The 24,913-nt window shown below is 33.0% G+C and overlaps 1 protein-coding gene across 1 annotated transcript in view; it reads right to left on the minus strand.

Moving 5' to 3' along the window:
- Positions 1-24,913, minus strand: part of LOC127738833 (N-alpha-acetyltransferase 20-like) — a 44,488-nt gene that overhangs the window by 15,280 nt on the left and 4,295 nt on the right. Inside the window, exons 2-5 of the mRNA XM_052250236.1 lie at positions 24,781-24,805; positions 22,551-22,641; positions 21,328-21,457; positions 20,321-20,457 (exon numbers count right to left, since the gene is read on the minus strand). Coding sequence (XP_052106196.1) covers positions 20,321-20,457; positions 21,328-21,457; positions 22,551-22,641; positions 24,781-24,805 — 383 coding nt within the window. The remainder of the gene's footprint in view (positions 1-20,320; positions 20,458-21,327; positions 21,458-22,550; positions 22,642-24,780; positions 24,806-24,913) is intronic.

The following is a 24,913-nucleotide window of genomic DNA, read 5'->3' on the forward strand; positions in this document are numbered from 1 at the left end:
TGAGTTATTTCCCTTTGAACAGAAATCTACTAATTAATAAGTATTTCATCAAAAATTAAATTCTAGTGAAATGGGTTTAAATGAACAAAGAGAAAAGCTAAAATCATGAAAATTGAACTTGACCTGTAACTTGTCATGATAAATCAATAAACCAAATATCAAATCAATATCTTCAAGCACGTAGAAAAAAAGTCTGAAAATCTGATTTGCCGGACTGACAGATGGACAGACAGACGGACGGACGGACCGACAGACAGACAGACAGACAGACAGACAGACAGACAGACAGACAGACAGACAGACAGACAGACAGACAGACAGACAGACAGACAGACGGAGTGCAAACCTAGAGTCCCATTTGACTTCGTCAGTAGGGGACTAATAACTTGTCGTGATAAATCAATAAACCAAATATAAAATCAATATCTTCAAGCACGCGAAAAAAAGTCTGGAAAACTGATTTGACAGACTGACAGATGGACAGACAGACAGACAGACGGACAGACAGACAGAGTGCAAACCTAAAGTCCCCTTCGACTTCGTAGGTAGGGGACTAATAAGGAGTAAAGTATGGCACTACTAGAACAGGGAGTAAGGTATGGCACTATTAGAATAGGGAGTAAGGTATGGCACTATTAGAACAGGGAGTAAGGTATGGCACTATTAGAATAGGGGGTAAGGTATGGCACTATTAGAATAGGGAGTAAGGTATGGCACTATTAGAACAGGGAGTAAGGTATGGCACTATTAGAATAGGGGGTAAGGTATGGTACTATTAGAATAGGGGGTAAGGTATGGCACTATTAGAACAGGGAGTAAGGTATGGCACTACTAGAACAGGGAGTAAGGTATGGCACTATTAGAATAGGGAGTAAGGTAGGGTCAGTGAATGAAATATTTTTGGGGCATCCATAATGAACAGGGACAATATATACTTAATCCTACAAAATGCCTTTCCAAATTCTCCAAAGAACAGAAACTCTGAAACATGGCTAGGATTTCCATATATCATATTTTAATTACCCCAAGTAGAAGGTGTTATAATTCCCTCCAGCAACTGTGGGAATTGAAGCACTTGGCAGCTCTGTAGGTTTAGGTTGCACTTCATTAAATAAAGACAATGCAATTTCCAATAGGAAACCTTTTACAACTAAAACTGTGCTACATTAACTATGAAGTTTTGTAAAAAAATAACATCCTGGAATGGAAAGATCACATGCACTACTTTTTTGCAAGGGTCAATACAAAGCGCACTGTGGCATATTTTCAACATGTATATGCCTCAAACTACTATGAGTTTAAAATTACTATCCCTCCCTTTAATTTTGAGTCTTCTTGGGAATTCGATTTGAACTCAACTTTATAATGGAAAAAATTCCAAAGCTTTGTCTCTATGATATTAAACATGGAGATCATATCTGGGAACCCGTAAGTAAACAAAACAAAATATCTACAAATATCAAATATCTCCCCAAAAGAGGAGTGGTTTGTGAAACAGCTGTATTTACAAAGTGCAATCTTAAATACAGGTCTGGGATTTGCCACAAATGTACCAAAGGTAGTATTTTAGCATAAGATGTTAATTTTGTTTGGAATTATCTCCCTTTTGACCTGCAATCCTCTGCTCATTAATTTGATAAAAACCATTTTTTTTAGCAATATGTCTTCTTTCATTGCAGGTTAATTTCATGTCAATCAAACAAAAAAGAATTATAAAAGATAACCGATTTTTTCCCCTCAGACATCAACAACACTGATATATAACACCTTACAAATAATGCATATGCTTTCTTTCAACAAATTAAAGATACCACAATGCCATTTTCACCTTGCTTAACTGATAGGAAAAATTTGAAGTGATAACAAAGAACTTTAGGTGAAAGTTTTCAACATTTCATTTCATCACTTTGCACATCTTTGCTATCTAGCGTGTCAGGCAGCAGGTCAGTATGTCAGAATCATACTAAGATTAATTAACAAACTTAATCCCTGAGAAACACCACAGCTGTTTACATTAATCACATGCAGACAAACATTTGGACTTTTGTCAGAAAACATTGGAAACAAACCATTTATTAATCAATGTCTTATAGCAGAATAATAGCTTTATGTGTTTTTTTTCTTTTCAATTTTTTGGTCTTTATTATAATGATTGTATAGATGTCTGGTTTGTATCATAATCAGGGCATAATGTATTTTACGGAGTGTAGTGTTGGAGTGGAGTATTGAAGTGGAGTGTTGGAGTGAAATTTTGGAGTATGATTATGGAGTGAATTTTCAAAGTTAGATTTTGGAGTGACATTGTGGTGTTCATAGTATATTTTTCAAACACTTGTAGAATTCTAGGGAGTTGAATGTTTTGAACCAGTATTCATTAGAAATTTATCATTAAGTTTTCTAGTAGTGCTTAATAATTACTAAGTGAGGATGAAAACATTGCATTATTACCAGGATGTAAATATGGAAAAGCGTCCATGGTAGAAACAATGACCCACATATTCTGAAATATCAATCAGGATCTATCACATTAAGTTGTGACAAGAAATGCTCAAGGTACCGCAGCTTCAACCTCTGTCAACACACCTTAGCACTTAGTCAGTATCTAGGCATATTTGTATCTTATCAGATAAGCTACAGAAAAATTCAATAATTTTTAAAAGAGTTATGCCCCTTGGAAATATTAATTATATGGAAAATTGCCTTATGAGTGCTCTAATGTGTACAATTCTTATAGATTTTTATGAAATATATATTATAGGTTTATATCATCAATGTACTTGAAGATTTCAAAAATCAGTGCTGATCAATTATTTTTAAAAGAGTTATGCCCCTTGGACACATTAGTTTAATGGAAAACCCCCCAACCCCATTATTGTATTCAAATTTGACCTTCTGATGTAACCCCTTAATAGTATAATGTCTTTATATGTTTTCTCAATGAAATCTCGGACATAACAATGTACTTGCAGCTCTTCTCTTATTATTGTGTTCTATTACTGAAATGATAGCTAGGTAACAAGAACTAATACCTATATTTCCATAAATCCAAAATTCATCCAAATAAGATTCCAAAATGGAAATACTTTCAAGACTTTTTAACACATTTAAACATATGTTTTTGTTTAAACAGAAGAGTGACTCAAGCAAACGTCTGGTGTGTTAATTTGTAAATCAATGAAAATAGCTGAGAACAACAGTGTAAAAACAATTATTATAATCAATACTTCAATAATAATGTAAAGACCTAATTTTTCATTTTACAAACTACTATAAACATGATACAGGAGTATGTCAAACTACCCATCATGGTGAGGAAGCATTCTTCAGGAGGATTAGGAAATCACAATGCTGTCTGTAAAAGTAATTGTTATATTATGTCAAAATCTAAGTTATGCATCAGTATATTAGGTGAATTTAAAATTGTTTGTATAGGACTTTGTTAATATGAAATCATTCACTTCAGTTTTAGTGATAAGTTTCACTCTATTTCCATTGCAGTATAGTTTGAAGGTTGAGTGCATTATTCACTACAATATTTTACTTCAAAATTTCACTCCATAATCTCACTCCAAACGTTCAATCCAACACTCCACTCCAATAATCCAATCCAACACTCCACTCCATAAAATACATTATGCCCATAATCAGCCTCTGTTTGAAATTATTGTGAAAAAAATATATCTCTTGGCAAGTGTTCCAACAGAAGTTTCAAGGGGAATAACTATTACGTCAAGTCATAAACTGTGTAATTTACTGCACTAGTCTTGAATAAAAGTGTTATGATATTATGTAACTTTATGGCTATTGGTTATTATTACAAGAACAGTGAAGGAGAAATAAAATCGGTTCTACTGAGGCAGTAAAGTGTTTTAATTTGAGAGGTAAACAAGTTTAGCATTATAAAGCCAGCTGTACTTGTATTCTCTGGAAGCTTTTTCAGAACCACATTATGGACATTGAATATTTGATTTTATTTCAGTCATAATCAAATCCATTAAAAATCATTAAAAAGATTAATCATTTATACTGCATGGTCTGATCTTTTGATTCTATATTGCATTACATTTTTGAAGTATACAATTAAAATTTGATGAAGATTAAGTCAGTAGTCTATTTGCCTGAATTTTGAAAATATTTTATTTGTGAAGGAAATAAAACCTTTCCCTAGAATCAGTACTGGTTTATTTGAGTATTTAAACTTTGCAAAAAGGACTGTCCCGTTGAATAAATACAATAGCTATTGTTCTCTTTGGAGTTCATTCAATGAGAACTTTGATAAAAAATAATATATTCACTAGTAATTAGTGTTTCAGATCTCAATAGTAACAATAGTTTTTTTTCCCCCATATTCGATATTGGCCCTACATTGATTGAGTGCATTTATTGAATACTGTGCAAAATGCCAAAAATTTCCTAAGTTCTGAAAACCTGTAATAAAACTGCAACATGATTTAGGAACAGGAAGTTGCAAGCATTGTATTGCTAGGCACACCCTAAATCCTAATTCAAAGTACATTGTATTGGAAAACTGGAAGTAGGTATCTGAAAGATCTAGAAAGCCCTTATAAGTTAGAACCTATTACTGTCAAGTTGCTGTTCAAACGTGAAATCATTATGATATGGAAGTTCCTAATTAAATTGTTACAAAAATATGTTATCATTCAACATATTGAAAAAATTCAAAGTATCGGTAAACAAGATGTAGGTTTCTGACAGATACAATAAAATGCTTCGCTGGGGCGCAGCTTGATACGACCGCAGAGGTCGAACCCTGAACAGTTGGGGCAAGTATGGACACAAAATTCAAGCTTGATACAGCTATGACTTTGGATTGTCATTAAATATTTGACACAGCATAGGTTTCTGACACAGGATGAATGTGGTGTAAGAACTGGAAAAAATTTAATTTACCTATTATGGTGGAATATCCATAAACTAAATTGTTTGTTAATTTCAATATATCAAAGAATATGTAGAATTCAATGTTTGATGTAATGTAATAAAGTTGAAATTTGGACCGTTTTTGTTCAATGTGGACCAATTTGGTAACATGTATAAATAATCAAAAAATCTAAATACATGGGAGCCCATTTAAATACATCATAAAGGTATTAAAATAGAAAGTGACATCATAGTCATGGCTAAAAATAAACAAAAATCCTTAATCAGCAACATTTAAAGTAATATTTTAAAAATAAAATTCCTTTGTAACCATAAAAGCCTATTTAAATACATCATAAAGATATTAAAATAGAAAATGACATCATAGTCATGGCTAAACATAGCAAAAAACCCTTAATCAGCATCATTTAACAGTAATATCTAAAAATGGAAATTACATCATAAAGGTATTAAAATAGAAAATGACATCATAGTCATGGCTAAAAATAAACAAAATCCTTAATCAGCATCAGCAACATTTTATAGTAATATCTAAAAATAAAATTCCTTTGTAACCATAAAAGCCCATTTAAATACATCATAACAGATATTAAAATAGAAAATGACATCATAGTCATGGCTAAACATAGCAAAAACCTTAATCAGCATCATTTAACAGTAATATCTAAAAATAAAAATTTCTTTGCAACCATAAAAGTAAAATAGAAAATGACATCATAATCATAGCTAAAAATAAACAAAAATTTTTTTTATTGGCAAATTTTAAATGGAGTTTATTATACTAAAACAATAAATTTGCAACCATAAACATGATAAAACCCCATTTAAACACATCATAAAAGTATTAAATAATTCAACTACATCATAAGGCTATAAAAATAGAAAATGACTTCATAGTCAAGGCTAAAGGTAAACAAAAAACCTTCATCAGCAAAATTTTATATTGGCAAATTTCCAATGAAGTTTATTACACTAAAATTGTTGGCAAATTTCCAATGCATTTATTAACAATAAAGTTATTGGCAAATTTCCAATTTACATAATTTAAAAGCAGTGTAGATGAGATATTTAAATGAGTTTGAATTACCAACCTTACACTGCTTTTAAATAATGTTCTTTACTCAATTATTTGTCTATTAAAATGGAAACCCTTGTTTTTTAACCTTTTTTCCCCTTATTCCTTAAACATTAGAGCCATAACCCCCCCCCCCCCCCCCCCCCCCCAAAGCCAATTATTACTTTCCAATGTAACCTAAATTTCCAATATACATAATTTTAAATTTCAATTCCTCATGATATATAACCGTATCATTATTATTTTCTTTCATATATAAATCTGAAACAACCATCTTTAAATGGAAAATTTTAAAGAAAAAAAAAGGAAAAAAAAAAAATCCTACCCCCCACACATTTTTTCAACCCCCTTTTGATTCATCATCCCCCACCTCAATCACAACCTTCAATTTGTGGTATGGTACATTGCAATACAATTTCACAGAGATCCATACACTTGAACACAAGTTTTTGTTGCAAACTAAAAAAATCCTTATTTTCGACCAATATTTGGCCCCTTATTCATAAATGTTTGAGCAATTAACCCCAAAACTCAATTCCTACTTTCTCTTCGTGATAAAAAATAACGAACTTAAAATGTAAATTTTAAACAAAAAAAAAAGGAAAAAAAAAAATTACCCCTTTTTTGACCCCCGCCCCCCTTATGATTCATCACCCCACCCCCCTTTCCCCCCAAACCAAGCTCAATAACAGCCTTGCCTTTGTGGTATGGTACCTTGTAATACAATTTTAGAGAGATCCATACACTTGAACACAAGTTATTGTCTAGAAACTAAAAAATGCTTATTTTAAACCCCTTTTTAGGCCCCTTATTACTAAACGTTTTGGGCAATTACCACAACACTCAATTCCAGCTTTCCCTTTGTGAAATGGAACCTTGTAGTAAAATTTCAGAAAGATCCATACACTTACACACAAGTTATTGTCATGAAACTAGAAAAATGCTTGTTTTTTGCCCCCTTTTGGCCCCTTATTCCTAAAATTTTGAGGCAATTAACCCAAAAATCAATCCCAGCATTGACCCTTTGTGATATGGAATCTTGTGGTACAATGTCAAAGAGATCCATATGCTAACACACAAGTTATGTCTGGAAGTTACAAAAATGCTTATTTTCGGCCCCTTTTTGGCCCCTAATTCCTTAACTGTTGGTACCATAACCCCCAAAATCAATCCCCACCTTCCTATTGTGGTATTGAACCTTATGGTAAAATTTCATTGAGATCCATTCACTTAAACTAAAGTTAGAGTGCGAAAACCATTGTGTATTCGGACGACGACGCCGGACGACGACGACGCCAACGTCATACCAATATACGACCTCAAAATTTTTTTGCGGTCGTATAAAAAGCATTCACACATTAAAATTCATCACTACTTAGCCGCTGTCCAAATATGAAATCATTCTGTATAAGTAGCAAATAGGAAGGATGTGAATCAAGAGGAGCAATTAATGAAAAGTTTGTAACGCCGGAGGATAAGTAAAAACTGGATCCCATTCCAAAGGAGGAATTATGCTCTGCGGGAATCAGATCAGGATTTTACTTCTCCACAGTCACAAACTTTTCATTAATTGCTCCTCGGGATTTGGATCCCTCCACGGATTTCGGTTCGGGATAGCCAGTGTGAGAAGTAGTTCTTTAGAAACCAGAATGTGTCTATAGTACACGGATGCCCCACTCGCACTATCATTTTCTATGTTCAGTGGACTGTGAAATTGGGGTCAAAACTCTTAATTTGGCATTAAAATTAGAAAGATCATATCATAGGGAACATGTGTACTAAGTTTCAAGTTGATTAGACTTCAACTTCATCAAAAACTACCTTGACCAAAAACTTTATCCTGAAGCGGGACAGACATACGGACGAACAAACGAACGAACGGACGCACAGACCGAAAAACATAATGCCCCTAGGTGGGGCATAAAAAGTGTGACAAAAATATTTGTTTAACATACAGAAAATGGAGGGATGAACAAGATGGCGGCAAAATAACCCACATTCTTAGAGTTGAGGTATACATGTATATTTATTTTAAATATAGAAATAGGGGTCCAAACCTCTTCCTTCAATGATGAAAGAAAGACGCAATTTCTATTTTAAATATAGTGTCTAATCATTTTAGTAATGAATGTACTTTGAACAGTGATAACAGCAAATCACTGAAGTTACAGACAATAATTAATGTTTATTTTAGCTAATGCACCTTTTAGATCTTGGATTGAATGGTAGTTTTTATTATTAAATCCCTGTAGAAAAAAAGGTCCTTCAACTTTAACTCTGCCAATTTTCCTCTATAAATTCAAAGTAAATGTTTGAGTCAGCTTGAGAGGGGAAGTTTATCACTAACAAATCGAAAGATCTGTTCTCATCCAAATAAGACTAGAACTAGATGTATCGAAAATACACAAATGGCCTGGCTCGCAAAAAAAGCTTGAAGATCAATATGTTAAGTCATATGGCGGAAAAGTCTGTTTAACAGTTATTTTCATGAAATTTTCAAAGTCCAAAGCCTGTTATTTGGCAAAAATCAACAAAGCGGAACCAAACTTCAACTCGATCTGTTACTCATCATAGAAGACTCACATACTAAAAATCAGCTCAATATGTGAAGGTATTTAGAGAAAAAGTTGGTATTATTGTTCGTTGCAGAATGACGGACAAGGGTAAAACTATATGGCCCCTGGCATCAGAACTCATTATATAAATAACACATAGCTGAGAGGGTGGTAGAGCAGATTGTTCCCCCGAGAAAACATTGTTAACCGCGGCGAAGCCAAGGTTGCCAATGCCTTTTCGAGGGGTAACAATCTGCACTATCACCCTTTTAGCTATGTGTTATTTACTTTAATATACCAAATGTTCTCTGTTATTTACTGTCTGTTAAATTTCACGTCTTGTACATAAGTCATCCCTGTTTAGTAAAGCGCACAAATGATCAAGCGTCTCTGTGAAGGGTAATAGAGTATTTGCCATGGGATAGAGTAAATTGTCTACCTCGTATTAACCAATCAGAATCCCGCATTTTGACATGAAGTATAATAAAACTTCATACCCCATTCCCCCATTTGTATAAGTATGGTAAAGTTCATATTTTGCATCTTGAAACCACAAAAGTAAAAATAAATAAAACAGGAGCACAATACCATTAATCTTTGTTGAATCCTAGTAGTTTTATAAAAATTAGGAGAAGTGCTGTGATTGCCAATGAGACAACTACAGTATTCACCAGAGTTCAAATTACAAAGATACAGGCAATTATATGGTTGCCTATAATTGCTTACATCCACTTCATTTGAACTTTGGTGGATAGTTGTTTCATTTACAATCATACCACATCTCCTTATTTTTATATAGGTCACTGTATTGCCATCAGCAATGAGAAAAACCAATACAGTATAGTCAGTTATAGAAGGCCCCTACAAGAAAATCTGAAACAATTCAACCTAAAAATTTATGGCCTATTTATAACAATACAATTTACAAAAAAACAAATATGATAGACATGAACCAACAACAACAACTGAATAACAGGCTCCTGACTTGGGACAGGCATGCAAAGATCTGTTTTAGCAGTTGCCAATAAAGTGTGCATCTACATGTATGAACATAACCAATGAACAAGTAGAGACAATGACCACTATTATACATGTAGGCCATTTGGAAACACCTCAATTAAAAAATTTGTAAGGGGTTAGGCGGAACACTGTGTCTTGCATGCAATTGCTGCTGTCAGTGTATAAGTGAAATGTTGACCTAAAAAGTGAGTCCATTTATCAGTAAAATACAGAATTTAAATGAAAAATCAAACTTTTTTTAGATGCTATTTCTTGGTCTTGAAGATTAGTGTCAGTCAAAGTTTCATAACAATCCATGAAGGTTTACAAATTCATCATGTCAAAAAAATTCAATTCCAGACTGTCTGTAAATGTTAACTGTAAAAGACTAAGTCCATCTATCAGAAAAACACTGAAACTAAAAAAAATGTATTTTCAAAAGTTTGCTTCAGACATTATCTCTTAATCATAAAAAAAGCTTCTGCCACAGTTTCATAAAATTCTATGAAGGTTTGACAAAGTAATTGATGTGTAACAAACTTTAACCCCAGATTGTACCTACTTGTTAAATGTAAAAAAAATAAATATGCTGAGAATACTGTATTTAGGTCATTAACAAGCTTCTGTCCAAATTTCATAAAATTCCATGAGGATTTGACAAAGTTATTGATGACTGAAACCCTCACACGGAGTCTGAATGTTAACTGTAAAAAAAAACTCTCAGATTGAGCCTGAATGCTAACTAAATAAATGTGGATAGTGTCCACATGTGGACACAGATGATGCCCCCGCTTGCATATCATATAGTTATAAAGGGACATAACTGAAGAATGGTAAAAGTGATGCTACCCAAATTTGAACTTGATCTGAGTTTTGTGGTAATAAGCATTGTGTGTAAGTCTCATAAAATTTGGTTGATGCTAACTTAAGTAGAGAACAGAAACTAAAAATTCAGCAATTTTTATACGACCACAAAAATTAAAAAATTTTTGGTCGTATATTGGTATGACGTTGGCGTCGTCGTCGTCGTCGTCGTCGTCTGGCGTCGTCCGGCATCGTCCGAAGACACATTGGTTTTCGCACTCTAACTTTAGTTTAAGTGAATGGATCTCTATGAAATTTTACCACAAGGTTCAATACCACAAAAGGAAGGTTGGGATTGATTTTGGGGGTTAAGGTACCAACAGTAAAGGAATTAGGGGCCAAAAAGGGGCCAAAAATAAGCATTTTTGTAACTTCCAGATATAACTTGTGTGTTAGTGTATGGATATCTCTGACATTGTACCACAAGGTTCCATATCACAAAAGGAATGCTGGGATTGATTTTGGGGGTAATTGTCTCAAAATTTTTCGAATTAGGGGCCAAAAAAGGGGCAAAAAACAAGCATTTTTCTAGTTTCATGACAATAACTTGTGTGTAAGTGTTTGGATATTTCTGAAATTGTACTACAAGGTTCCATATCACAAAGGGAAAGCTGGAATTGAGTTTGGGGGTAATTGCCCGAAACGTTTAGGAATTGGGGGCCAAAAAGGGGCCAAAAATAAGCATTATTCTAGTTTCCAGACAATAACTTGTGTTCAAGGGTATGGATCTCTCTGAAATTGTACTGCAAGGTACCATACCACAAAGGGAAGGCTGGGATTGAGTTTGGGGGTGATGAATCATAAGGGGGTTCAAAAAATTTGGGGGGGGATTTTTTTTTTTCTTTTTTCTTTTAAAATTTTCCATTTTAAGTTGGTTATTACTGATTTATAATTAAAAGCAAATAATAATGATATGGTAGGAGATACACACCAAACAGGATGTGTAAGTTATTATATAATAAGTATTGTGCAATAGCAAGAAATTTTCAATTGCACAGTATTGCACAATAGCAAAAAATCTTCAATTGCACAGTATTGCGCAATAGCAAGAAATCTTCAATTGCACAGTATTGCGCAATAGCAAGAAATATCCAATAGCACAATATTGCGCAATAGCCAGAAATTGTCAATTGTACAGTATTGCGCAATAGCAAGAAATATTCAATTGCACAGTATTGTGCAAAAGAAGATACTTCGTATAAATTGCTTATAACTTGATCAATTTCAATGGGGTTTTATTCTTGAATTCTTGGGGTTCTTTAATATGCTGAATCTAACCGTGTATTAAGTTTTTGGATTTTGGGCCCCGTTTTTAAATTGGTCCACATTGAGGTCCAAAGGGTCCAAAATTTAACTTTGTTTGATTTCGTCAAAAATTGAATTATTGGGGTTCTTTGATATGCCGAATCTAACCGTGTATTTAGATTCTTAATTTTTGGTTCCGTTTTCAAATTGGTCTACATTAAGGTCCAAAGGGTCCAAAATTAAACTTAGTTTGATTTTAACAAAAATTTAATTTTTAGGGTTCTTTGATATGCTGAATCTAAACATGTATTTAGTATTTTGATTATGGGCCCAGTTTTCAAGTTGGTCCAAATCGGGGTCCAAATTTAAACTTTGTTTGATTTCAACAAAAATTGAATATATGGGGTTCTTTGATATGCTGAATCTAACCATGTATTTAGATTTTTGATTTTTGGGCCCCGTTATCAACTTTGTCCACATTGAGGTCAAAAGGGTCCAAAATTAAACTTTGTTTGATTTCATCAAAAATTGAATTCTTGGGGTTCTTTGATATGCTGAATCTAACCATGTATTTAGATTTTGGATATTGGACCATAATAGGTGAATGTCCAATTTAAAATTTTTAAGTTCTTAGACCACATTCATTCTGTGTCAGAAACCTATGCTGTGTCAAATATTTAATCACAATCCAAATTCAGAGCTGTATCAAGCTTGAATGTTGTGTCCATACTTGCCCCAACTGTTCAGGGTTCGACCTCTGCGGTCGTATCAAGCTGCGCCCTGCGGAGCATTTTATTCTATTTGTAAACACGCATAACTCTAGAATGGTTGTGTATAAGTTTTATAACATTTGGTTGAGACAAACTAAAGTTAGAGAACGGAAACGAAAAATTCAGCAATTTTTATGTTTTTAAAGGGACATAATTCAAGAATGGTAAAAGTGTTGCCACCAAATTTCATACTTAATCTGTATTATGTAGTAATAAGCATTGTGTATAAGTTTCATAACATTTGGTTGACGCAAACTAAAGTTAGAAAACGGAAACAAAATATTTGTACTTGATCTTAGTTTTGTGGTAATGAATATTGTGTATAGGTTTCATAATGTTTGGTTGGGGCAAACTTAAGTTACAGAATGGAAATTAAAAATTTTGCAATCTTTCGATTTATAAAGGGGCATAACTCAATAATGGTTAAAGTGACACTACCCAAATTCAACTTGATTTGTGTTTTATCAGTGGAAGTCAAAATTAAACATTGCATTGTATAAAGCATTGATTGTAGTTGATTCAACTATAATCATGGACAAAGGAAGATAACTCCAATTTTAATAAAATGCTCCGCAGGGCGCAGCTTGATACGACCGCAGAGGTCGAACCCTGAACAGTTGGGGCAAGTATGGACACAACATTCAAGCTTGATACAGCTCTGAATTTGGATTGTGATTAAATATTTGACACAGCATTGGTTTCTGACACAGAATGAATGTGGTCTAAGAACTTAAAAATTTTAAATTGGACATTCACCTATTATGGTCCAATATCCAAAATCTAAATACATGGTTTGATTCAGCATATCAAAGAACCCCAAGAATTCAATTTTTGATGAAATCAAACAAAGTTTAATTTTGGACCCTTTTGACCTCAATGTGGACAAAGTTGATAACGGGGCCCAAAAATCTAAATACATGGTTAGATTCAGCATATCAAAGAACCCCATATATTCAATTTTTGTTGAAATCAAACAAAGTTTAATTTTGGACCCCGATTTGGACCAACTTGAAAACTGGGCCCATAATCAAAAATCTAAATACATGTTTAGATTCAGTATATCAAAGAACACTAAAAATTCAATTTTTGTTAAAATCAAACTAAGTTTAATTTTGGACCCTTTGTGTAGACCAATTTGAAAACGGAACCAAAAATTAAGAATCTAAATACACGGTTAGATTCGGAATATCAAAGAACCCCAATAATTCAATTTTTGATGATATCAAACAAAGTTAAATTTTGGACCCTTTGGACCTCAATGTGGACCAATTTAAAAACGGGGCCCAAAATCCAAAAACTTAATACACGGTTGTATTCAGCATATTAAAGAAACCCAAGAATTCAAGAATAAAACCCCATTGAAATTGATCAAGAAATAAGCAATTTATAAGAAGTATCTTCTTTTGCACAATACTGTGCAATTGAATATTTCTTGCTATTGCGCAATACTGTACAATTGACAATTTCTTGCTATTGCGCAATATTGTGCTATTGGATATTTCTTGCTATTGCGCAATACTGTGCAATTGAAGATTTCTTGCTATTGCGCAATACTGTGCAATTGAAGATTTCTTGCTATTGTGCAATATTGTGCAATTGAAAATTTCTTGCTATTGCACAATACTTATTATATAAAAATTTACACATCCTGTTTGGTGTGTATCTCCTACCATATCATTATTATTTGCTTTTAAATATAAATCAGAAATAACCAACTTAAAATGGAAAATTTTAAAAGAAAAAAAAAAGGAAAAAAAGAAAAAAAAAGAAAAAAAAAAAATCCCCCCCCCCCAAATTTTTTGAACCCCCTTATGATTCATCACCCCCAAACTCAATCCCAGCCTTCCCTTTGTGGTATGGTACCTTGCAGTACAATTTCAGAGAGATCCATACCCTTGAACACAAGTTATTGTCTTGAAACTAGAAAAATGCTTATTTTTTGCCCCTTTTTGGCCCCCAATTCCTAAACGTTTCAGGCTATTACCCCCGAACTAAATTCCAGCTTTCCCTTTGTGATATGAAACCTTGTAGTACAATTTCAGAAATATCCAAACACTTACACACAAGTTATTGTCATGAATTTAGAAAAATGCTTGTTTTTTGCCCCTTTTTTGGCCCCTAATTCCTAAAATTTTGAGGCAATTACCCCCAAAATCAATTACAGCCTTCCCTTTGTGATATGGAACCTTGTGGTACAATGTCAGAGAGATCCATACACTTACACACAAGTTATTGCCTGAAAGTTACAAAATGCTTATTTTTGGCCCCTTTTTGGCCCCTAATTCCTTCACTGTTGGTACCATAACCCCCAAAATCAATCCCAACCTTCCTTTCGTGGTATTGAACCTTATGGTAAAATTTCATGGAGATCCATTCACTTAAACTAAAGTTAGAGTGCGAAAACCAATGTGTCTTCGGACGTCCCCGGACGACGCCAGACGACGACGACGCCAACGTCATACCAATATACGACCAAAAAATTTTTAATTTTTGCAGTCGTATAAAAATTACTTGATATTTAGAAGAAAATAAAAATTTTGCAATTTTTCCATTTCTAAAGGGGCATAACTCTAGAACGGTTAAAGTGACGCCACCAAAATTCTAAATTGATTTGTGTTCTGTGATAATAAGCATTGTGTATAAGTTTCATAACATTTAGTTGAGGCAAACTAAAATTAGAGAATGGAAACGAAAAATACAGCAATTTTTCCATTTGTAAAGGGGCATAACTCTAGAACAGTAAAAGTGACGCTACCAAAATTCAAACTTGATCTGTGTTTTGCGGTAATAAGCATTGTGTATAAGTTTCATAACATTTGGTTGAGGCAAACTAAAGTTAGAGAACGGAAACAAAAAATCAGCAATTTTTCCATTTGTAAAGGGGCATAACTCCAGAAGGGTAAAAGTGACACCACCAAAATTCAAACTTGATCTGTGTTTTGTGGTAATTAGCATTGTGTATAAGTTTCATAACATTTGGTTGAAGCAAACTAAAGTTAGAGAACGGAAACCAATTTTGGGACGTACGTACAGACGGACAAGGGTAAAACTTAATGCCCTCTCCGCTACGGCGGGGGCATAAAAAACTAAGTCCATTTATCAGTAAAAGACGGAAAAAAGTAAATAAATATTTTCAAAATTTCACTCTGGATACTGTCTTTTGGTCATAAACAAGCTTCTGTCCAAATTTCATAAAATTCCCGGAAGGTTTGACAAAGTTATTGATGCCTAAAAAACTTTAACCACAGACTGAATCTAAATGTTGACGCCGCTGACTCCAACAAAGGAATCTAGGATTGCTATGTCTTGCTTCAACATTTGGTTGAGGCAAACTAAAGTTAGAGAACGGAAACCAATTTTGGGACGTACGTACAGACGGACAAGGGTAAAACTTAATGCCCCCTCCGCTACGGCGGGGGCATAAAAAAATAAGTCCATTTATCAGTAAAAGACGGAAAAAGGTAAATAAATATTTTCAAAATTTCACTCTGGATACTGTCTTTTGGTCATAAACAAGCTTCTGTCCAAATTTCATAAAATTCCCGGAAGGTTTGACAAAGTTATTGCCTAAAAAACTTTAACCACAGACTGAATCTAAATGTTGACGCCGCTGACCCCAACAAAGGAATCTAGAATTGCTATGTCTCGCTTCAACCACATAAATGTTGCAGGATCAACCAAAACTAACCGTCAACTAAACTGGGGTTTATTTAATCTGAGTATTTCTTGGAACCTCCTTTTTGTTATTTTATAAAAAATAAGAATAACTGGCTCTGGAGAGCTCCTTTTCAGCTTAATTTGAAATAATACAAACTGGAGTTTATCTGTGCAGTTTTGGAAAGTTGTTTTTGCTAATTTTTTAGCCAACTTTCAAAAAAAATTTACACAGAAATCTTGACAGGTGGAAATCAAAGAAAGCATATTAGTTGAAATATTGAACATTACGTATAATTTTTAAATCTTTATTGGGACAAAATCTCTTTACTTAACCCTGAGGAAAGCTACAAAAACAATTTATCTATGAAGAGCTGTTGGTTCTTTTCAGCTTTTTAACATGATTTGATTCAAGAGAGGTAACTCAATACTAAACTGTTTATATATCAAATTCAGCTTCAACAAATATAAAATCAGGTGCATAACCAACAAATTGGTAAATAAAATCTTTTTGTTTGATCTGCAGATAAACGAGTTAAACCAAGGATTAGACCTGAAACAAGCATACTAATGATCTGTCAATATTTTATAATAAAAATAAATTAATAATTAAAATATAATAAATAAAACACAAGAAATTATTGTTTGCCTCATAAAACTAATTTTATCTTAAAACTCAAAATACATACATATGAAAGGTTTTAAGTTGATTTCACTGAACAAATTGAAAAATGGGTCATATTCATAAACTATGGTTACACTAGGAACAGAATAGACAAAGTGTTTCTCTTAAAAATCACACTTGTTAGTGAATTTTTTGCGGTGAATGTTTGTGACAATAGGCAGTCACTCTAAGGATTTTTAAAGTCCAGGGATTTTGCTCTAAAATGATTGTATGCATGCTCTATTGATACAACATTTTACAATCTTGATGCATCTTTGAACTCACCAGTTTTGAAAATGATGGTTACAGACAGATTTTCATGAGTCCTGGGACAGATTTTCATGAGTCCTGGACTCATGGACTCGTCTTGTCTACATTATCTATTACAATCCAACAAGAGTTACTCAAAACATCACCACGAAATAAAAATAAAATGCTTCGCTGGGGCGCAGCTTGATACGACCGCAGAGGTCGAACCCTGAACAGTTGGGGCAAGTATGGACACAAAATTCAAGCTTGATACAGCTATGACTTTGGATTGTCATTAAATATTTGACACAGCATAGGTTTCTGACACAGGATGAATGTGGTGTAAGAACTGGAAAAAATTTAATTACCTATTATGGTGGAATATCCATAAACTAAATTGTTTGTTAATTTCAATATATCAAAGAATATGTAGAATTCAATGTTTGATGTAATGTAATAAAGTTGAAATTTGGACCGTTTTTGTTCAATGTGGACCAATTTGGTAACATGTATAAATAATCAAAAATCTAAATACATGGGAGCCCATTTAAATACATCATAAAGGTATTAAAATAGAAAGTGACATCATAGTCATGGCTAAAAATAAACAAAAATCCTTAATCAGCAACATTTAAAGTAATATCTAAAAATAAAATTCCTTTGTAACCATAAAAGCCCATTTAAATACATCATAAAGATATTAAAATAGAAAATGACATCATAGTCATGGCTAAACATAGCAAAAAACCCTTAATCAGCATCATTTAACAGTAATATCTAAAAATGGAAATTACATCATAAAGGTATTAAAATAGAAAATGACATCATAGTCATGGCTAAAAATAAACAAAATCCTTAATCAGCATCAGCAACATTTTATCGTAATATCTAAAAATAAAATTCCTTTGTAACCATAAAAGCCCATTTAAATACATCATAACAGATATTGAAATAGAAAATGACATCATAGTCATGGCTAAACATAGCAAAAACCTTAATCAGCATCATTTAACAGTAATATCTAAAAATAAAAATTTCTTTGCAACCATAAAAGTAAAATAGAAAATGACATCATAATCATAGCTAAAAATAAACAAAAATTTTTTTTATTGGCAAATTTTAAATGGAGTTTATTATACTAAAACAATAAATTTGCAACCATAAACATGATAAAACCCCATTTAAACACATCATAAAAGTATTAAATAATTCAACTACATCATAAGGCTATAAAAATAGAAAATGACTTCATAGTCAAGGCTAAAGGTAAACAAAAAACCTTCATCAGCAAAATTTTATATTGGCAAATTTCCAATGAAGTTTATTACACTAAAATTGTTGGCAAATTTCTAATGCATTTATTAACAATAAAGTTATTGGCAAATTTCCAATTTACATAATTTAAAAGCAGTGTAGATGAGATATTTAAATGAGTTTGAATTACCAACCTTACACTGCTTTAAATAATGTTCTTTACTCAATTATTTGTCTATTAAAATGGAAACCATTGTTTTTTAACCTTTTTTCCCCTTATTCCTTAAACATTAGAGCCATAACCCCGCCCCCAAAGCCAATTATTACTTTCCAATGTAACCTAAATTTCCAATATACATAATTTTAAATTTCAATTCCTCATGATATATAACCGTATCATTATTATTTTCTTTCATATATAAATCTGAAACAACCATCTTTAAATGGAAAATTTTAAAGAAAAAAAAAGGAAAAAAAAAAAATCCTACCCCTCACACATTTTTTCAACCCCCTTTTGATTCATCATCCCCCACCTCAATCACAACCTTCAATTTGTGGTATGGTACATTGCAATACAATTTCACAGAGATCCATACACTTGAACACAAGTTTTTGTTGCAAACTAAAAAAATCCTTATTTTCGACCAATATTTGGCCCCTTATTCATAAATGTTTGAGCAATTAACCCCAAAACTCAATTCCTACTTTCTCTTCGTGATAAAAAATAACTAACTTAAAATGTAAATTTTAAACAAAAAAAAAAGGAAAAAAAAAAATTACCCCTTTTTTGACCCCCGCCCCCCTTATGATTCATCACCCCCACCCCCCTTTCCCCCCAAACCAAGCTCAATAACAGCCTTGCCTTTGTGGTATGGTACCTTGTAATACAATTTTAGAGAGATCCATACACTTGAACACAAGTTATTGTCTAGAAACTAAAAAATGCTTATTTTAAACCCCTTTTTAGGCCCCTTATTACTAAACGTTTTGGGCAATTACCACAACACTCAATTCCAGCTTTCCCTTTGTGAAATGGAACCTTGTAGTAAAATTTCAGAAAGATCCATACACTTACACACAAGTTATTGTCATGAAACTAGAAAAATGCTTGTTTTTTGCCCCCTTTTGGCCCCTTATTCCTAAAATTTTGAGGCAATTAACCCAAAAATCAATCCCAGCATTGACCCTTTGTGATATGGAATCTTGTGGTACAATGTCAAAGAGATCCATATGCTAACACACAAGTTATGTCTGGAAGTTACAAAAATGCTTATTTTCGGCCCCTTTTTGGCCCCTAATTCCTTAACTGTTGGTACCATAACCCCCACCTTCCTATTGTGGTATTGAACCTTATGGTAAAATTTCATAGAGATCCATTCACTTAAACTAAAGTTAGAGTGCGAAAACCATTGTGTATTCGGACGACGACGCCGGACGACGACGCCGACGCCAACGTCATACCAATATACGACCTCAAAATTTTTTTGCGGTCGTATAATTACAGTTTACTTTTCTTTTATTTCAGTCTATTTATAGCAGCAATAACCTTGACCTTTGAACCTGAAAATCAATAAAATTCTTCCCCTTCTGTATATCTTCTATCTATACAAGTTTTATTATAAAACACTTAGAACTAAAGTTACCATCTGAAAACCAACTTTAATTTGTTGTTCTATTTGCTGCAACAGTGACATTGAACTGAACCCAAAATCATTAGGCTTCTTCTCCTTCCCTGTATCTTCCAGGGTTCTCACTAAGGCATTTTGAAGACTAAGTCCAGGGACTCATCATTTTTGGCCATGGTAAGTCCAACAGTGAGAAGATGAAATTGTATTGCTATATGATTTATCAATTCAGTCCCCATGAAAAAATAAAGCAAGGAAAAGACATGAAGTTTAGATTATTTTAAGATAACTTGGATGCTCAAGCAAACAACCATGTATACAAGCTAAGCCACCACACAGGACAGCAAGGTCAACAAAGTCCTTGGTTAAATATAATTTAAACCAAACATAATTTATCTTGGCCTATAAAATATGAACAAATGTAAATACATGAATACATGAATTATTTAGGAACAACTTCTTACCATAAGCGTCTTCATCCACTTCTCCTGAGTAATATTCAAGTACTGTTCTATAAACTGTATATCCTAGCTTGTTGTACATGTCTACGGCAACTTTGTTTGAAACTCTTACAAATAAATCCACAAAGAAACATCGTTTTCTGAAAATTTAAATACAAATTTACTGTAAGATAGCTTCCTATACTAGCATTTCTACTTACAAATGTTACTACATTTCATCCGACTGTGCAAGACCCTCATGGGTAGTCAAGGTCATCAAAAATCCCCCTGGTCGGCGACTACCTTTCATGGAGTCAGATCCTGTAGCCCCTGTCACAAAATATCTTACATTTAAAATGATTGTAATTTATAAAGATTTGGTCATGTCTATATTTAATTCTTTTCTTTTAAAATAATAACCCTGCCTTCTTTCTTTCCTTGAGTATAAAGTAATTTTCTTCAAATATATTTTTTGTTGAGTGTAAATTACACAATTGTTTTTTTTCTGGAATGTAACTTTTTATATACACATAGATAAACTCATCAGTATCAATCACTGGTCAGGGAAGTCTATTATAATAATAAGATGGCAGCTAGTAAATTGGTGACACAAAGAATAAAGCTTAAAGACATCTTGCAAATACAGGTAAAATCTTGTGGCATAAACACAAGAACAAATATCAACCTTTTTGCCTACTGCATATATTCAATATGACAAACATTCAAAAAACTAGTCTAGAATGCACAAATCATGAAGCTAAGTGTATAAACATACAAAATACAAATATGTACCAACTTCAGAATGGCCCAGATCAATGTTTCAGTTTCAGAAAAGCATGTCTTCCTTTATTGATAGCAAGTATAATAAGGCTAAAGAGTTTGATATGTTTGTAGGTCTTCAATAATAATCTTTTTGATTTGCAATTTTGAGTGCATATGTACCTCAAATTCCCTACACAGTTTTTTTTTTTTTTCAACCAGATTTAACTCTGATGTCTTAACTAAAAGAAAACACATGAAATTCTACCTACTTTTCAGAAATTTCCTCCAAGATATTCATCAATTTAGCTGCAAGACCAAGCCGTCTATATTCTGGTGCCACTGATAACGCAGTTACATGACCATGCCATAAATCAGCTGACCCCTCTGCTTTACCCATTACTGAAAATGGAACAAATCATATATTTTACTTGATCCTCAATAACAGAAGCAACTAATTACATATACAACCTGAGATACAATGTAGGTCATATTCTTATATACATCTACTACTTCTTAATAAATGAATGTGCTTCATTCTTAGTAAATATGTAGTTGTCGTCTGTTTATGAAGTTCATACGTGTTTCTCGTTTCTCGTTTTATATAGATTAGACCGTTGGATTTTCCGTTTGAATGGTTTTACACTAGTAATTTTTTGGGGCCCTTTATAGCTTGCTGTTTGGTGTGAGCCAATGCTCCGTGTTGAAGGCCGTACCTTGACCTATAATGGTTTACTTTTATAAATTGTAACTTGGACGGAGAGTTGTCTCATTGGCACTCATACCACATCTTCCTATATCTATGAGAGATTTTAAAAGCTTCATGCTTTAAAAAAATACATTGAAAATACTCTGGCCTTTTGGCTACTAAGCATGGTATGAATTAATATAAACATTGTCTATGAATAAAAGGAGATGTGGGGTATATGTCAGTGAGTCAGCAACCAAACGACACAAAAAAACAAACTTTTAGAGGTCAATATATAGTCTTAAAACTATAAATAGATGTTATTATGTCCTTTTATTTGTCCAGCCACAGATTCAGTTACTTGGAAATACTTTGGCCTGTGAGCAAGGTATTGAAAATATATTTACTGCTTCCTATTGTTTGTCAGGCTAGATTAAGCAAGTTAAAATTATTATTCATCATGAAAATTAACTCTATAAAGTGGATATAGTATGAGAAAATGTTCTTAGTGCATTTCATTTACATTTGTTCGTCCAAATACTTAGCCATTTAAAGTATTACACATGTACTTTGGTCAGTGAGTTAAGGTATAAGTCGTGCTATTGAAAGTTCTTACTATTCCAATTGTTTGTTTAGCTGGAGAATCAGCTACGTGTAAAAATTATACATGTACTCTAGCCAGTGCGTAAGGAATAAGTGAAAGTTCTTGCTGACAAGTTACTGTATCCCATTATTGTATTTGTCTGAGGTTTCAACTACTTTGAAATGGCCAGTGGGTAAGGTATGAGTAAATATACTTAGTCTTACTGTATCCCATTATTTGTCCAGCCGGAGATTCTGCCACTTGGAAGTACTCTGGCCAGTGAGCAAGATACTGCATATAAAATGGCAAGCCATACTGACAGTGTCAAGGAATAAAAAACAAGGGTAACACTTAATGCCCCCTCTGTGGGGGGCATAAAAAAAGATAAATACATGTAGTAACAACTCAGTGACACCATAAACATCAATTTCACATTCATGAACTTTTAAGACCATCCATAATTTTGTGCTTGTTTACCTAATAACATTGCAATACAATCATTCTGGTCAGTGGTCAAAGAAGTAATATGTTTTCTGTTGTGTTATAAAAAATACAGGAAAAGATTTTGTTTCTAGTAATGACCATGATGACAACTAACTTGAAATAAATAACAGAACAACAAAATTTCACTTATAAGTATCTATTACATGTAAGGACTATGATGGTTATAAATCTGTATATGTAATAATATATATATTCAACTAATGCCTTTTTCCAATAAAGATATTGATACAAGATACATAATAATATTGAATTCTAAGTTTTGTAAATTTTTTATTTTAAATTTTTTGTACACTTTTGAATTGTATAATAAATTGCTGCGCTGAGCGCAGCTGGATACGACCGCAGATGTCCAACCCTGAAAAGTTGGGCCAAAATGGACACAATATTCACACTTGATACAGGTCTGAATTTGGATTGCAACTAAATTTTTGACACATAATAGGTTTCTGACACAGAATAACTGTAGTCAAAGAACTTCAAATTGGTTATATGATTTGAATTTATATTCAATTTATTGCTTTTGTGCAATACACTATGCTGTTGCGAATTGACCCCCCCCCCCTTACCAAAAAAAATTTATTTTACCCCAGTTTTTTGCTTTTGTGCAATACACTATGCTGTTGAATATTAACCCCCCCAAAAAATATTTGAAGAAATTTTCTTTTAATTTCTGAAATCTGAAATGAGAAAAATTGTCCCCACCCCCCCTCCAATTTTTTCACCTCCCCCCTTTCCCTTATTCCCCAAAAAAATTCTTTCCCTCAAAGATATGGTCAGTATCTCAATTCAAATTTCTAATGTAGTTTGCAACCAAAATTACCCATTTAAATACATCATAAAAGTTTTAAAATATAAAATGACATACAGTCATGGCTAAAGTTAATATTAATTAATAGTAACTGCTAAAAATAAATTGACAGCTAATCACCTCAAGACAATCATCATTTCTTAATACATAATTTACAAGCAGTGTATGGGAGGTATTCAAACAGTGTTCTTTAATTTGAATTGGATTACCTCCCTTACACTGCTTTTAAATTGTCTCAATTGTCCTTTATCCAGAAAAACCCTTGTTTTTCCCCTTTTTTTGCCCCTAATTACTAAATGGTTTGAGCCATAACCCCCCAAAGTCAATCCTAACCATCCCTTTGTTGCATAGAAGTTTGTGGTATAATTTCAGAGAGATTCATACACTTTAACACAAGCTGTTGTCTGGAAACTACAAAAATGGTTATTTGGGCCCCTTTTTTGGCCTCTAATTCCTAAACAGTTGGGACCATAACCCCCAAAATCAATCCCAACCTTCCTTTAGTGGTTATAAACCTTGTGTTAAAATTATATTGATTTCTCTTTACTTATACTAAAGTTATTATCCTGAAACCATCTGTCTTCGGACAACGACAACGTGATACCAATATACGACCAAAAAATTTTTTTTATTTTTGCGGTCGTATAAAAATTTTTAATTTTTGCGGTCGTATAAAAACTGCATAATAATCATTTATCACTCTATGGTCAGAAGAACTTTTTACCGAATTAGAACCTCTATCGCACCTAAAGGCATTTAGTTTTCAATACAGGCCCTTGGTGTACAAATATACTTGTGAGTTAAGCATATAGTATACTAATATTATCTCCTGGTATCCTGTTTCAAATGAGAGCAGAAAGTTATATTGCAATTGCAGTTAATGTCCCAGTTTATTTTGGTCAGAATGGTCCTCCTCAAGGTCTGTGTCTCAGGCGATTCAATGTTCATGTCCATCAATAAATGTATATAAATACAACAGAATGGAATTATATGTAACTACAATCTCTACAAAACAGGAGAAAAGCTCTGTGAGCCCTTCCTATTTCTAAAACTACATGTACATATGTAGTACAAATATTTTTTTTGCTTAAAAACACAGAAGAGATAGATCAATTTCATGTTGTTCTAGGTATGAAGGATACAGTTTCTGTCAGCGGATCTAAATTCCTGCAAAAATAATATCAATAATTAATCCATCCAATCAAATTTGTATGCATTATATTATAACTCTTTGTTGAATATTGAAGGGAACAATACATTTCATACATTCAGCAG

Source organism: Mytilus californianus, unplaced genomic scaffold, assembly GCF_021869535.1.
Source record: "Mytilus californianus isolate M0D057914Y unplaced genomic scaffold, xbMytCali1.0.p SCAF_4, whole genome shotgun sequence".
NCBI classification, from domain to species: Eukaryota; Metazoa; Mollusca; class Bivalvia; order Mytilida; family Mytilidae; genus Mytilus; species Mytilus californianus.